The sequence below is a fragment of the Chanodichthys erythropterus genome, chromosome 1, assembly GCF_024489055.1.
Source record: "Chanodichthys erythropterus isolate Z2021 chromosome 1, ASM2448905v1, whole genome shotgun sequence".
In the NCBI taxonomy this organism is placed as follows: domain Eukaryota; kingdom Metazoa; phylum Chordata; class Actinopteri; order Cypriniformes; family Xenocyprididae; genus Chanodichthys; species Chanodichthys erythropterus.
This window is the reverse complement of record NC_090221.1, coordinates 8,551,316-8,567,239: the sequence shown is the minus strand read 5'-3', so window position 1 is coordinate 8,567,239 and position 15,924 is coordinate 8,551,316. Positions and strand designations below refer to the sequence as shown.

Sequence of the window (15,924 nt, the reverse complement as noted above, 5' to 3'; positions counted from 1 at the left end):
TTGGCCTTGGTGTTTTTTTATCTACCAAGATAATCACACAAACCAACATTTTATCTCCTTTTTTTAGTTTTTTTAGTTGGATTTCTCAGAGATGTGTTGCTTCTGTGAAAGAAAAAAAGTTGCTTATATTCAGAGTAGATAGATTACTTGTGAAAATTACATGACAAAATTTGTAATCAGTAATAAAATCATTTTTGGTAATGTAATCTGACTACTTTTGGATTACATTTAGATTACTTTTGTGCTAATCCTTATTTGATGTCACATATATTATAGGATAATCTTGTACTAAGAACAGATTCTTTTTAAAGTGCAATGCATGGACAGTTAATACTTCAAAATACTAACACTAATGTATCTATTAGTTTTGCTGATAGTAGCACTGAAAACAAAATCACATCTTATGATTTTAAAACATTTACTTAAAATTAAGTAAATTTAGAAAACAGCAACATTACAAAAACAAATATTGAAAAACAAGAAATTCACAGCAATATCACTGCTACATCAAATATATATATTATTATTTCATACATATTTCATCTATATTTTCCCCTCACCGCTGGAAAAACTCGCAGAATCACAAACGTATATAAGCGGCAGGTTTATTATGAAAAAAATATAAACGTTAAAAAAAATATGAAAAATTAGGAGAATCAATGAATTGTGAACAACTTACTGCCATTGTGTAAATAATATCATGTAATCCATAAAAAAGTAACTGTAGCCCGAGTATTTTAAAAAGTAGTTTCCTCTAATTACAAGTACTTGATTTTTGGAATCTGATTACATAATCCATATTACATGTAATCCATTACTACCGAGCTCTGCTTATACGTTCTTGAATGTCATTAAAGTAAAATAAGAGAAACTTTTAATGTACTTAATCTCGTTCCCACAAATATAACACAGATGGAACGATAACATGGAGTTATCAAGAAAAAAAAAAGAAAAAAAAGTCCTTTAATTTAAGATAAAGTTATGGACAGTTAAAGACAAAGGCCTGGTTTCACAGACAGGCCTTAGCCTAAATCAGGATTAGGCCTTAGTTCAATTAGGATATTTAAGTAGCTTTCATAAAAGTAAGAAAAAAACATCACTGGTGTGCATCTTGAGACAAAACAATGGCACTGGCATATTTTAAGATATGTCAGCACGAGTTGCTTTCAGTTAAAACAGCTCAAACATGCATTTTAGTCTAGGACTAACTTAAGCCTTGTCTGTACTTAAGTTTTACTTAATTCATTTCTACATGACTTCCGTCAAAACATGTCCTACATATTCCACTTCAGTGTGTGTGATGACACTCTCCACCCCAAACCCAATTTTGCATAAAATAGCTTTCCACAGAAGTTGAACACACCAGCAATGAGCAACACTAGAGTCACATGTTTCTTTACAGCTCACTGCAAGGCCTCTGTCTGGCAGCAGACAATGTCTCTTTCTCTTCTTCTAATGAGAGACACAAGATTTTCAGCCAGGCGACTGCAAGGTCATTAAACAGGTCAGGTGATGGTAACTTCGGCTGACTTTTGTAGAAATAAATCACCTCTATTAAAATAATAATAATAAACTTGTAGGAAGAGAGTAGTTTAGATAGTGAAGAGCTTAAAGAGCAAATAAGCAGGAAGGAGACAACAATGGCTGCTGTACCAAATGTTTATGGAAACAATTATGAGGTTGACTTATAAGGGTTTTATTAGAATATACTCCATTCAAACCAGAAACTTTGCCTGTTGAGAGAACAAGCTGGCTGCTTCAAAATGCATGACAACATCCTGAGGGGATATAGTGTGCCTAAGTAGTAAACGTGCCACGACACTGCAGTTGCACTCCTCCTCCGTTACTCTATGGGGGATGTTGTACAGCTCACGCTCCCACAAAGCTTTGCAGGAGACCATACAATGAAATTTGGTGCGTTTTTTTACATTTCGGCGCCATTTTCGATTGGACCCGAGGTAAGTTTGGATTTTTTGAGGAATTATTTTTCAGGATTTTTCCTTCCTTGTTCTCACGCTGTCAAGTTGTGTGCTGTTCATTAATTTCTGAAGCGCATGACCTTCCGAAAGAGACGGAGGTGTTTAACGCGCCTCTTGGCGCTGGGTCGCCTTCACTACTTTTGAGCCTTTGTTTGGAAACGGTGCTGTAGTTGTGCGCGCGGAGAAAAGTATCACAACTTTGTCTGCTACCTTTGATCATAATGTGGAAGTTGTTTCATTTTGAGTCGTGTCAATGAAAAGTTGACGTTTTAAACGTTTGTTTGTGTTTAACTCGCATTTCTCAATGTATCTTTACAACCAACATCCTCTTTTATTATTAGTACGAATATGCCTATTTAGGGAACCTGTGTAGTCGCAACTGAGGAAACACCCCACGGTCTGTTGATATGCAGTTTTCGAAGGAGGCTGGAAACTAACATTTACTTTGGAAATGTATATTTATAGTTTTTAATTTTTTGACTCTCCTCACTTCATCCGGAGGCTATTTCTGTTGCTATATACAATTGTAAAAATGCTGAGTAGGCAGTAGTTAACTACACCCTGTATGTGGCATCCAGCTGAATGTGCGTGTTTTTCTTACTACCTCAGCGTGGCTTGTACAAAATATTAAATACAAATGTCGATACGTGTTATATTATTATTATTATTATTATTTTGACTGGCCTTAAATGTACTGATGATTTAGTTTAACAAGCATGTAAGTGTATTCAGCTTGTTTTTTCTTCTTCAATGTAGCCAAAAGTTTTCTATAAATATTTGTGTACTTGCATTTTTATTTTTAATGTACGCATTTTTTTATTTTTAAGAACAAGTAAGGACACCAGACCGTGACATGTTGTTTTGAGGATATGTCTGGTCATGTCTGCCTGGCAAGGGCTCTTATTTTTTTGTACTTCATTAGTTGCTAATCAACAACTAGGCATACAAACAGCATACAACACCAGCTCTTAAAAATGACAATTTCCTATCATTTAAATACAGATTTATGCTTATTAATACTAAACTCTAAAATACTTAAAGAGTTGTATACTTGTAAATCTGGTGTGTATGCATTTGCAGGTTGCACTTCATGTTTATAATGGTGTGTGGAACTATTTTTTTTTTAATTACTTATCTCAAAAATACTGTTTTGAATTTACATTGGATATAAAATTGAGGCCTATTTTGCACCCTATAGTTTCTCTTAGACCCATCAGGGGGCGCTCGTCCTCTTAATGACATTTGGAACCAACAAATATTTCCATTATAAATATAATATTCCATTATTACATAGACATATGCATTGTGATTACTTATATGTAAGACAAAATTAAATTCTAAATATATTAGTGTTTCATGTAATGCAAGAATTAGAATTGTAAGTTGCTTTGAGAATATGGTCATCACACTGTTTACCAGAATAGCACGCCGAAAACAAGTTTGTTTTTTTTGGTGATCATCAGGACTGTTTCTCTGTGTTCCACCAGCAACATTTCAGTAACCCAGCACGAGAGACCACCAGATCTGAAGGGAATGTACTATAGCAGCACATAAATACTGGAGGTGAATGTGGTGTTATCCAGTATTACTGTTCTGCTGTAGTACGACCTGTCAGCACTTACAGACTCCAAAGAGCCACAGCAGATCCTTTCCCCAGAACTCAACATACTCATGCATTTATGTGATGGAAAAACACTACCTGTTTGTACTGTAGATGAACAATGCCATGAAATAAAAGAAGCAGTGATCAAAATGATGCCTTGTGAATACAAGTTATTTCTGAGAATATTTCAAGATTTCTCAATTTTGTAGTATGCTTCCTTTTTTTGTTTTTAAAGAAATGCATTTCACATCTGCTCTTGTTTCTTAATTTATTTATTTTTTGCATTGTATACTGTTAAGTTAATTACTTTCCTCTGTAGAAAGTTGCTTTGGATAAAAGCATCTGGTAAAGGCATAAATGTAAATGTTAAAATGTAGTTTTGACCAGAAGAAGAAAGAAAGTAGGGGATAGGCCTGCACTGGTATTAACTATAACACCGTGGAACACCATTTTAATATTATTTTATGACATTCATTAAATGTAGAACAATTTTATGCTACTATTTATTACTAAAACAGCAGTATACTACATGCTAATGTGACCTGTTTTGTGACCCAATATTGGTCGTGACTTTGGCAAGATAAGTAAAGTTAGGAGAACACTCAAAACCTTTGAATAATTTAATCAGAAAGTTTAAGATTAACAGGTGGCTGAACAATGGTGAGGTCACTTTAACTTTTTTTTCCTCCATCAGTTTCATTTCATTTTCATACTGTATTTATGTGGTAGCATAACTGGTTGTACAAATTGACCATCTAAGGCACCATAAGATATTTTGGTAACACTTTACAATAAGGTTTCATTTGTTAACATTAGTTAACTACTTTAGTTAACATGAACTTAGAATGAACAGCATTTATTAATCTTAATGTTACATTATTAAAATTAAATGCATCTGTTAAACGTTTAGTTAATAAAAATACAGTTCATTAACTAATCTTAACAGATTAATAAATGTAACATATGTAATGCTCATTGTTAGTTCATGTTAGTTAATACATTAACTAGGGTTAACAAATGAAACCTTATTGTAAAGTGTTACCGATTTCCCCCGCCCCATTTCATTTCAATCCCATTATTATAATTAGAAACCAACATTGCAGTAATTAGACAAAAAATAAATATCTTGACAGGCAAAATTATACAATTACAAATAAACAATAAAAACAAGGAGTTGATGTTTGGCTTTGAAATGTCAATACGTTTAAAATGTGATTGGAAAATCAGCTTGCCCTGATGCGACAGTACATTCGTAAGTAAAAGCATTCATTTTATATAGTCTCAATACTCACTGATTTTAATCATTGATAACAGGGTTCATATTACAGTTTTACACTGCAAATAGTCTTTGGGAAACATGAATGTTTTCCTTTTGCCATCTGAGCTAATCAAATTCACATTGTATTTTTATTATGGCATAGCAAATCAATATTTTTTTTTAATCTATCTAGTCTTTAAACACCTACCTATAATGACTAGCACACATCTTTATAATAAATTAAAGGGACTCTTGTACAAATGGTTGTTTAAAACCCCCATTGTAACAGAGCAGCAGTCTAAAGGACCATTTTCAGAGACTGAACTGCAAATGTTTGTGGTTGCTAAAGTGTGGGGGTGAATGTGAAGATAAAAGCTAATGTAAATGTAAGGTGCATTGACAGCACACACCTCACCAGAGACCCTGAGTGCAGGACCTGCTAACCCGCGGTGAGCTGCGCTACTGAAAAAATACAAAATGGATATAAAATGAAAAACAACCATTAAAAAACAAATGATACACAGCTAGAGGGGGAAGTTCAGGCCTTCTCATGCTTTGTACTTCTCCTTTCCTGTTTCACTGATGACACAGATGTGCTGCAAGTCAGAATGAGAGAAGAAGTTAGCAGAAATTGCAGCACAATTAAACAGATGTGTGTTATAATGGGCAACTATTTGCAATTTAAATTATGAAGATAATCTAAATGGTTAAATGTTGCTACACTGAAAAGAAAAAGGAGTAGAAACAATTTTCACTTAGAAATTTTAACTAAATTTAACAAACAATTACAAAGAAACAGCAAGTAACATTGAATTAAGCATGACATTTTAATGTAAAATGAAAAGTATTTTCTTGTAAAACACTCCAATAATCTGCTTTATCTTGTTTTACAGTTACATTTTTAGTGTACTTACATTTAAATCCCTAAAGTACTCATTGTAGTCAAGTGCATATCCAACCACAAATTTGTCAGGAACTTCAAATCCTACAACTAGGAATAAAGGAGAAAAAAAAAAAGATAAAGTTTGTTAAACTGGCAACTTCTTGTACTTCAATACAGAAAAGTGTGCAACCTTGTGGTCAACAGACAGCATTGCACTATAATGGCCTTAAAAGGTTTAGTTCACCCAAAAATGAAAATTATCCCATGATTTACTCACCCTCAAGCCATCCTTAGGTGTATATGACTATCTTCTTTCAGACGAACACAATCAGTGATATATTTAAAAACATCTTTGCTCCTCCAAGCATTATAATGGTAGTGAATGGGGGGCCACAAAAAAAAAAAGAAAAAAAAAAAAGTATCCATCATAAAAGTATTCCATACGGCTCCAGTGGGTTAATAAAGGCCTTCTGAAGCGAAGCGATGGGGTTTCGTGAGAAAAATATCCATTTGTGGCGACCAGGGCGGGCGAGAGCCGTGAGGGGCCTTGAGTCTGTCACGGAGGAGCTACGGGAGCATAAAAGGAGGAGCGACGACCGTGAAGGACGAGAGAGGACCAGGCCTGGACTTTATGTTATGTTTTATTATGTTTGTGTGGCCGGCAGACGTCCGCGAGGGTCTGCCGGCATTACTTTCGTTTTGTTCTTTGTTTATTTTACATTAAAGTTTTGTTGAATGTTCGCCGGTTCCCACCTCCTTCCCACATCTACTAACCGTGTTACACTATTATTAACTGTAATAACTAGCTTCTGGCAGATGGCCGTACGCTTTGGTTCGTGGTGGAAGAGTAACCTCTGACCCGCCACGTCGATTGACGTAATGACGAACGCGTAAGCTGAAAGGATAGAGCAAAACAAAACACCGGTCATGAATTAGAAGTCTGAAACAAGAATTTTTAAAGAGAAATATCGGAGGATTTTCATAGAAGGAGCTTGAGTTTGTTGCACAGCCCTATTTGTTTAAACCGAGAGAGGCATGTAAGCTTACACTACTCCTTCATCCTACGTCATACATCGCGTCAGGGGTTACTCTTGTGGTGCAAGTCGACTTGCACAGTATGTGTAAAGCTAGTTATTTGAATTTATAAAGTTTTAAATATGGATATTTTTCTTACAAAAACGCATTGCCTCGCTTCAGAAGGCCTTTATTAACCCCCTGGACCTGTATGGATTATTTTTAATAATGGATGGATACATTTTTTTTAAAGGATATTTTTAAAGATATCTCCGATTATGTTTGTCTGCAGAAGATACACATAGGATGGCTTGAGGGTGAGTAAATAATGGGATAATTTTCATTTTTGGGTAACCTATCCCTTTAACAGATCAATAGGAGGAATTAAAGTGGTCAAAATAATTGACTTGATTCCCTTATTTAAAAAAAAAAAAATAAAAAAAAATAAATAAAAAAAAAAAAAAATCAATGAGCTTTAGTCTTTTGGGGCTGTTTGTGCAACCCTACAATATCAACTGCATGTATCCATTATATAAACTATAACTATATTGAAGCCATTTAGAATTGCTTGCCAAAAAAGGCTGGAAAGCTTTTTCAGTAATCCACTCACAGTCTGGTCTGTAGCCAACACTCCTCGGTGTCCTCTTCACAAGCAAACTGCAAAGAAAACAAATGATGGGAATATGTGAAGTATATGGGACCGTAAAGCTTATAAACTCAAAAGCAGGTAGTCGTTTCTGGCATTTGTTGGACTCGTAATCAATAACAGACAAGGGAGTTGCTACACAGAGCTTAGCAATATTTACATACAGCTAACAAAGACTGATGCAATAGACCTTATTCAGGGCAGAACCATGACAGGTATAAAAAGTGAAGCTGTGAGGGATAGACTTAAACATGTTTTCAAAGGTCCTAGATCACTTATTATTTTCCATAACTCATGTTGTCTGGAGATTTCTGCTCTACTGAAATTTCTTGGAAAGATATTTTTGCAGTGTTTTAACAATCCAACAACACATTAAATAATAGTACAACCCACTGAAGAAAATATTGTCTATCCCCCACAGCCTCGCTTTCATTCCTGTTAAGAAACAAAGATGGTGTTGCTGTGAATAAGGTCTACAAGACGAACAATCAGAAACTCGCTGCATTTTTAATCATTATATTCATCTGTACCTGGCCACTTTGACCATTTTTGGATTATATTGCTTGAGAAGTTCTAGAAGGGTCTTCATCGTCTTCCCAGTATCAATGATGTCCTAATGAAAAGAGTAAAGATTACACTAACACTTTTAACATTTGCTGGATAATACAAGTTATTTTAAACATATATATGTAGAAATAAATTCAAAAATACCTCAACAATCAAGACGTTCTTTGGTGTTGAAAAGAATGTCAAGAGAAAAGGAGAAACAGTTAACACATTTTGATATGTCAAAGACTGCTAAAACAATATTGCATCAGCCACAATGTAATTGATGCAATTTTTTCTCTCTATTTTCATACACCACCATTCAAAAGTTTGGGGTCGGGAATATTTTGTTTTTGAAAGAAGTCTCTTATGATCACCAAGGATGCATTTACCTCATCAAAATACAGTAATACTGAAATATTATTACTAAATTAATATAATATAAATATGTTTTAAAATGTAATTTATTCATGTGATGCAAAGCTGACTTTTCAGCGTCGTTAGTCTTCAGTGTCACATGATTCTTCAGAAATCATTATAATGATTTTGGGCAAAGAAACATTTTTTATTACTATAAATGATAAAAACAGCTTTGCTGCTTAATATTTTTGAGGAAACCTGATATATTTATTGTCAGTATCCTTGAATAGGAATATAAAGTTCAAAAGAATGGCATTTTAGGTCTGTTATGGACAGCATCTGTGGCATAGTTCAAAATTCATTTTGAAACATAAATAAAATTTGACACTATCATAAAGAATATTTTGATATAGTGAGGATTGTTTTTATTCACAGGAAGATACTTACCTTTCCTGTGAGTGTGGACAGATCATCGCCGCCAATCACTTTGATGTCACCTGTGGATTGGTCGTTCTGTAATATTTAAAGAAGGCAAAGTTCAGTCATTTATGTGTTCTAGTTACTAAAGTAAAAAACACTCAATTTTGAACACTCAAAGTTTGTATTGCAAAGGGTCAGTTTTCATACATGTTGTCATGACTTAACACCCATGCTGACAATAAACAAAAGGGAGTGCGTAACAGACAGGCCTGGTTGAATCTTTCATTAAGGATGAATGATTAATATCCGTACTTGGTAACTCTTGAGGCGGATGAAGTCCACTGTCATAGGAATGGAACGATCACTGTTGCGATTGAGGGCTTTGATGTAATCTAGAAGGTCAGCAAAAAACTTGTAGCCCCCTTTGAGCACACACAGAGCCACGATATGGTGGCCACCCATGTCCTTCAAGATATCTCTGGCCAGACGTTCAGTTCTGTAGGAGTCCAGAGTGACTAGTCAGCTCCGCCAACACGCAATTTCAGTAAACTTCAGGTTGCATATTATTTGTAATTTGCAGGTTCATTAGGCAAGACATCTTGGCTAAGAAGTAACTTTGTTTGATGTGCCTCATACCTGTCCATGATGAGTCCATGTGGAATATACACTCGCTCCAGGTCGGACGCATAATGTTTTGGTATACAGAAGAGGTCCAGGTCATAACCTTGCTCTTCATCACTGATCTAAAATACACAAATGACATCATTCGATCATATCATACCTGATAGGGCAAAGAACAGTGAGCAGTCTGTCTGATAGATAACATTTTATCTAGCGACAGCAGGATAAACCTTAAATAGGGCAGTAGGTGAAAGGTGATCTTCAACCTTATATCCCATTGCCTATCTCTCCTGCTCTCAAAACATCTGGTGATAACATGACAGCATTTATCTGTAACATTTGAGATTATGTTCTCACCATATATTATCTAACTGACAGTTTCTTAAGCAGATACCCAAGAAGTAACATTCTTAGACTAAACTTAAAAGGCAAAATTTAATAAACTTAAAATAAATAGTTATTCAATCTTAATCTATATATACACATACATATGTATATATATGTATGTGTGTGTATATAAATATTTATTCATCGTGTGTATATATACAGCTATGGAAAAAATTAAGAGACCACTCCAAGTTAAGAAATCAATGTAAAGTGGTCTCTTAATTTTTTCCATAGCTGTATACACACACACACACACACGTGTGTATATACGTATATATATACAAATATATACACACACATATTAATAATAAAAAAAAAAAAAATTATATATATATACACACAGTACAGTCCAAAAGTTTGGAACCACTAAGATTTTTAATGTTTTTAAAAAAGGTTTGTCTGCTCACCAAGGCTACATTTATTTAATTAAAAACACAGTAAAAACAGTAATATTGTGAAATATTATTACAATTTAAAATTACTGTACTATTTAAATATATTTGACAAAGTAATTTATTCCTGTGATGCAAAGCTGAGTTTCCAGCATCGTTACTCCAGTCTTCAGTGTCACATGATCCTTCAGAAATCATTCTAATATGCTGATCTGCTGCTCAAGAAACATTTATGATTATTTTCAATGTTGAAAACAGTTGTGTACTTTTTTTTTTCCAGGATTCCTTGATGAATAGAAAGTTCAAAAGAACAGCATTTATCTGAAATACAAAGCTTCTGTAGCATTATACACTACCGTTCACAAGTTTGGGGTCCGTAATTTTTATTTGTTTGAAAAGAAATTAAAGAAATGAATACTTTTATTCAGCAAGGATGCATTAAATCAATCAAAAGTGGCAGTAAAGACATTTATAATGTTACAAAATCTTTCTATTCATCAAATAATCCTGAAAAAAATATTGTACACAAATATTTTGTACAGTTGTACACATTAAATGTTTCTTGAGCAGCAGATCAGCATATTAGAATGATTTCTAAAGGATCATGTGACACTGAAGACTGGAGTAACGATGCTGAAAATTCAGCTTTGCCATCAACAGGAATAAATTACTTTGTCAAATATATTCAAATAGAACAGTTATTTTAAATTGTAATAATATTTCACAATATTACTTTTTTTACTGTATTTTTAATTAAATAAATGTAGCCTTGGTGAGCAGACGAAACTTCTTTTAGAAACATTAAAAATCTTAGTGGTTCCAAACTTTTGGACTGTTCTGATATATATATATATATATATATATATATATATATATATATATATATATATATATATATATATATATATATATATATATATATACACTTTGTACTCTTTATGCCAGAACTAGAGTGCATAGAATCCCATTTCATCTAGAAAGACAAGCTAAGATCATACGTCTAATCTCTTATCCAGTCCTCTTTGTGCAAAATATTTATGTAAAAGAATACAGCCTAAAAGAAAGCCTTGCATTCCTAAACACATTGAAGTCCCCTTCAAATTATACTATAATCATATATAATAGTATATTTTAAATCTGTGATTCTCAACCTTTTTGACTCCAAACAATACTGGAAGGCCCTTCTGTCTAGACTAGGGCTGTAACGATATGCGATATGAAATCGAAATCAAGATACGCAGGTCCACGAACCTGTATCGCGATGTGAGAAGGCAGAATCGCGACACACCCCTTCCAACTCCCAGAGTTATCCTTCCTGTCCAGATCCAATGCTACCACATTTTTAAATTACTATAAGTATTAGGGGTGTAACGATTTATCGTAGATGGTGTGTCTCAATCAGCTCTCTAGTTCAGTAAGTGTTTCGGGCACACATTGAATCTTGCAAGCAGGTTTAAAAGTTTCTCATGTCAGTCTCTTGCATGGTCGCGTGAGAAAAGTCGTGGCTTTCTTTCACCGCAGTGCACAGTTCTAGTTTTTAGACGCGATATGTGAACGGCCCCTATTCATAATTCTAAGTTCATGTTAAATTAAAAAAAAAAATTTTAGTGACAGACAGCCCTATTCAACTGGTAATTTGAATACAGAAGGTTTATTAAAATTTTATATTTATTTATTTTATTGAAATGTGATCTTGTGTGTACAACAAGGACAATTATTGAAATTTGTTAATGTTTTTTTTAATAAATCTTGTTTGAATTTCAGTTTCATTTTGTTCAAAATATCGTGATACGTATCGTATCATGAACTCCGTATCGAGATACGTATCGTATCGTGACCTGAGCGTATCGTTACACCCCTAGTCTAGATTGATATGTATCTCTGGTACCTCTGCTGTAATAAAAATGAACAAACTCAAAATATAATGTCTTTTTAATTTTTTTTATTAAGGATAATGTTAATATAACTAAAATTAAAATTATTTTAAGACCCCCTTGTTGAGAACAACCGTTCTGAATGAAGAATGTAAACCGCATTCAAACCAATACTGAAAAAGTATAACCCGCCCTGCTGGTGGACCTGAGAAGAACCTTGATTGGAAATCTTTCAAAACAGCAATTTTCTAATCAAGGTTCTTCTCGGGTGCACCGGCAGGGTGGGTTATACTTTTTCATATGTTATGTGTGTGTTATATGCGTGGTGTGTGTATAATATAATATAAAAAGGACATATGTAACCATTCTTCACTGTAGAGGCAAAGCAGAAGTGGATAAATTTCCAGGGAAACAGAAGTAGACTAGCTTGTTCTATGTTTGTTCTTCCAATAAGCCTTATCACATTGTCCTTGAAGGAGATTCAGACAAATAATGTGCAACTCTCAGCAGAGGCTCCTCTGGGAGCTTCCCATATGCCTGCTTACTGCTGGTGCCAGTACCTTGAGATTCAAACCCCAAAGCACAATCCACATCAATAGACATGGCTATGATAAGACATGGATTTTAAAGCTTAGTATGCAATGGCTGCAAGCCAAAGGTTAGTTTCTCATACTGCTGCTGGAGCGCACATTACACAAGTCAGTGTTCTGTCAGATTTAGTGAGCTGTATTTCACTTCACACAAGTGAAATTCTTGCTTCAGACTCACATGCATGTCACATGTCTTTCCTCAGCTTTATCAGAATATTGAGTCAATTTTCTACATTAAAGGGGTGTGTGTGTGTGTGGGGGGGGGGGGGGGGGGCTAATGCCATTTCATGCATTCTGACTTGTTTACACTGTTAAAGAGTTGGGTTATCATGCTAAACATGGCCAATGTTTCAAAACACGGGTTTGACATATGACGGAGTATTTCTGAGCCAAAAATACTCTTCCGATTCCTCACAAACTTTGCACTTTTTTTTTTTTTTGAGTATGGCACTTTATTATGTAATAAAGGGCAGAATTCCTTTTATTGGCACTTCTCCCAGAAAATGTGCGTGCACACATCGACCAGAGCAAGAGCACACTCATCAGCGCTTCATGCTCGAGAAAGATTTGTCACTTTGTTTTTAGACCACGAAATATCAAATAAGTGTGTTTTTGGTTGTGAGGGAAAGATAACCTTGCTTCCCAAAAAACCCAGTGTTAAGTTGAGCTGAGAGATTTGTGCTCACGCATGACATTGATGCGTGCTTGATATTTGTCATTAAAATAACCATAGAAACGGTCTTAACTTACCTATCAAAATAAGGATAAAGTTGTATCTGAAAGTTTCAATCACTTTTTTATTGGTTAAAACGAACGGAGAACATGTTTTCCGTGGCTGCTCAGGATCAGCGCTAATGGTTTTATAAACAAGGCCCAGTTTGATGCTGGATTTAACTGAAAGATGGAGTGGCCACAGCAATAATGATCCCGGTCATGAGTCGGAACCGCAGGTGGTGAGTAAAACTGCATTAAATGTCTGTTTTGTTGGCAATAGGCGATTAAGTGATGAATTCATACATAATGAACGTAAATTCATTATCCATCATTCACTATATGCTACATTTATTATAGTGATTCAAAACTTATCCAGGGATAATGCGATGGTGTATTGTGTGTGTTTACATACATTTGTTTAGCTGACCATTGATAGCTTGCAGACGATCTCTACACAAAAGCTGCGCATGCTCCGCTCACACGGCACGCCTTCGGGCGCTCGGCTGTTTTCGGAAAGACTCTGTACAGCGCATGTATCTTTTATAAATATGATAAAACTAAACACTTTTCGGCGATATGAAGGACGCACTAATACTCTATAGGTACTCAAGATTAACATGAGACTGGCATTAACTGTGTGTGTGTGATCCAAGAAAGTAAAGGTATACGAAACGACATGAGTGTGAGGTCAAAACTGACCGCCTTTTTTTGGTGGACTGTCCCTTTAAGAGTTTACCACACCTTTTTGATTCATTAATAAAACCCAATCACGAATTATGAAGTGCGGGATGGGTCTGTCTAAAATTATATCCTCAGGATAATATCTTAATTTAGGGCAGAGGAAGATGATAATTAATTCCCTTGGGTATCCTTGAACAGAGCTGTGCGTCATTCCTATTAGCACAATGCTCACAAAGACCCGTTACATTTATTATCACTTTATTACAAACAGAAACTAATTACGCTGTTCGACCTGAACGTGATACACGTACATTCACGGTTTCATCCTATCATCAAGGCATAAGATAATCCCTAAAACCAAAATACAACCGAGCACGTGCAGCGTTTGTCGCGCGAAATTCTTGATTATTTTCCACGGGTCATACGTGCAGAAATGAATGGGCTGCATCACATGTGCCATGCGTGAAACGCGTGCTTTTCCTCCAGGCCCCCAGACTTCACGAAAATATTTATGAATCACTAAATGCATTCGTGTATAGAAATATAAGGAATATAGGATAGGAAGATAATATAGTTTTAACTCCAAAACACACTTCTGAATTATGTGCTTGTGTACACTGACTAATCAAGTGTCGCGCTACGGTGTAAATGATTGAAGGCATGAGTGTGTACAGCAACTCTTACCACGATACAGGAGCTGGCAGACGCCATGACCGTCCAGACTGAGTTCGTGCAAATGTCGTTGATTATGATGCCGGGCGTAACTGTAGTCCTTCCTATTCTCAGTTTCACCTTTAAAGGACTGAACAAACACAATTTCTATCTTCCGGACATTACACCGTGATGATTTAGCATTAGAGGAGGAATAGAGCCTGTTGACCAATCAGCGTTTAGCAGTGAGAACGCGCACAGATCACCTTCTTTCTTAAAGAGACAGACTCACCAAATTATTTCTGCATATGGGCAAAAACATTAAAGGATTAGTTCACTTTCAAATTAGTTTCCTGGTAATTTACTCACCCCCATGTCATCCAAGATGTTCATGACTTGCTTTCTTCAGTCGAAAAGAAATTAGGGTTTTTGATGAAAAGATTCCAGGATTTTTCTCTATATAGTGGACTTCAATGGATCCCAAACAGTTGAAGGTCAAAATTACAGTTTCATTGCAGCTTAAAAACGTTCTACACGATCCCAGACGAGGAATAAGGGTCTTTTCTAGAGAAACCATCACTCATTTTCTAAAAATAAATAAATAAATAACAATAAAAAAAATCTATAAGTTTTAACAATAAATACTCATCTAGCTCTCTTTTTCTTCTCTATTTGAATTCCAGCAGTGTAGACACTGCTAAGTGTATTACTGTCCTCCACAGGTCAAAGTTTGAACTAATTGTTATATACTTGCACTAGCATATTGTATATGACAATTTAGTTCAAACTTTGACCTGTGGAGGGCAGTAATACACTTAGCAGTGTCTACACTGCTGGAATTCAAATAGAGAAGAAGAAGAAGAGAGCTAGATCAAGAAAATTAAAAAAAAAATTTTAGAAAATGAGGGATGGTTTCTCTAGATAAGACCCTTATTTTTCGTCTGGGAATGCTATTAACTGTAATTTCGACCTTCAACCGTTTGGGCTCCATTGAAGTCCACTATATGGAGAAAAATCCTGGAATGTTTTCATCAAAAACCTTAATTTCTTTTCGACTGAAGAAAGAAAGACATGAACATCTTGGATGACATGGGGGTGAGTAAATTATCAGGAAATTTTAATTTAAAATTGAACCAATCCTTTAACATAGCTGTCTGCAATCTGCGGCACATCAGTCAAGTCCTTGTTAAATAATATATAAGAAAAAATATAAATAATGTTCTGCAACAGGGAAGACCGTGGGATTGTTAACCTTTTAGCATGTTACCCTTTAATCAGTTTTTATTTCTAATTGTTTTAAAGCCT

The 15,924-nt window shown here is 34.9% G+C and overlaps 1 protein-coding gene across 1 annotated transcript; it reads right to left on the bottom strand.

The window, feature by feature from the left end:
* Window positions 1-3,845: 3,845 nt before the first annotated feature.
* hprt1 (hypoxanthine phosphoribosyltransferase 1) lies at window positions 3,846-14,836 on the bottom strand. Its single transcript, XM_067386542.1, has 9 exons — window positions 14,653-14,836; window positions 9,346-9,452; window positions 9,022-9,205; window positions 8,737-8,802; window positions 8,095-8,112; window positions 7,914-7,996; window positions 7,348-7,394; window positions 5,755-5,831; window positions 3,846-5,436 (listed from the first exon to the last, which is right to left on the bottom strand). The coding sequence occupies exons 1-9, from the start codon at window positions 14,677-14,679 to the stop codon at window positions 5,389-5,391; spliced, it is 657 nt and encodes a 218-aa protein (XP_067242643.1). The 5' UTR covers window positions 14,680-14,836; the 3' UTR covers window positions 3,846-5,388.
* Window positions 14,837-15,924: the final 1,088 nt, after the last annotated feature.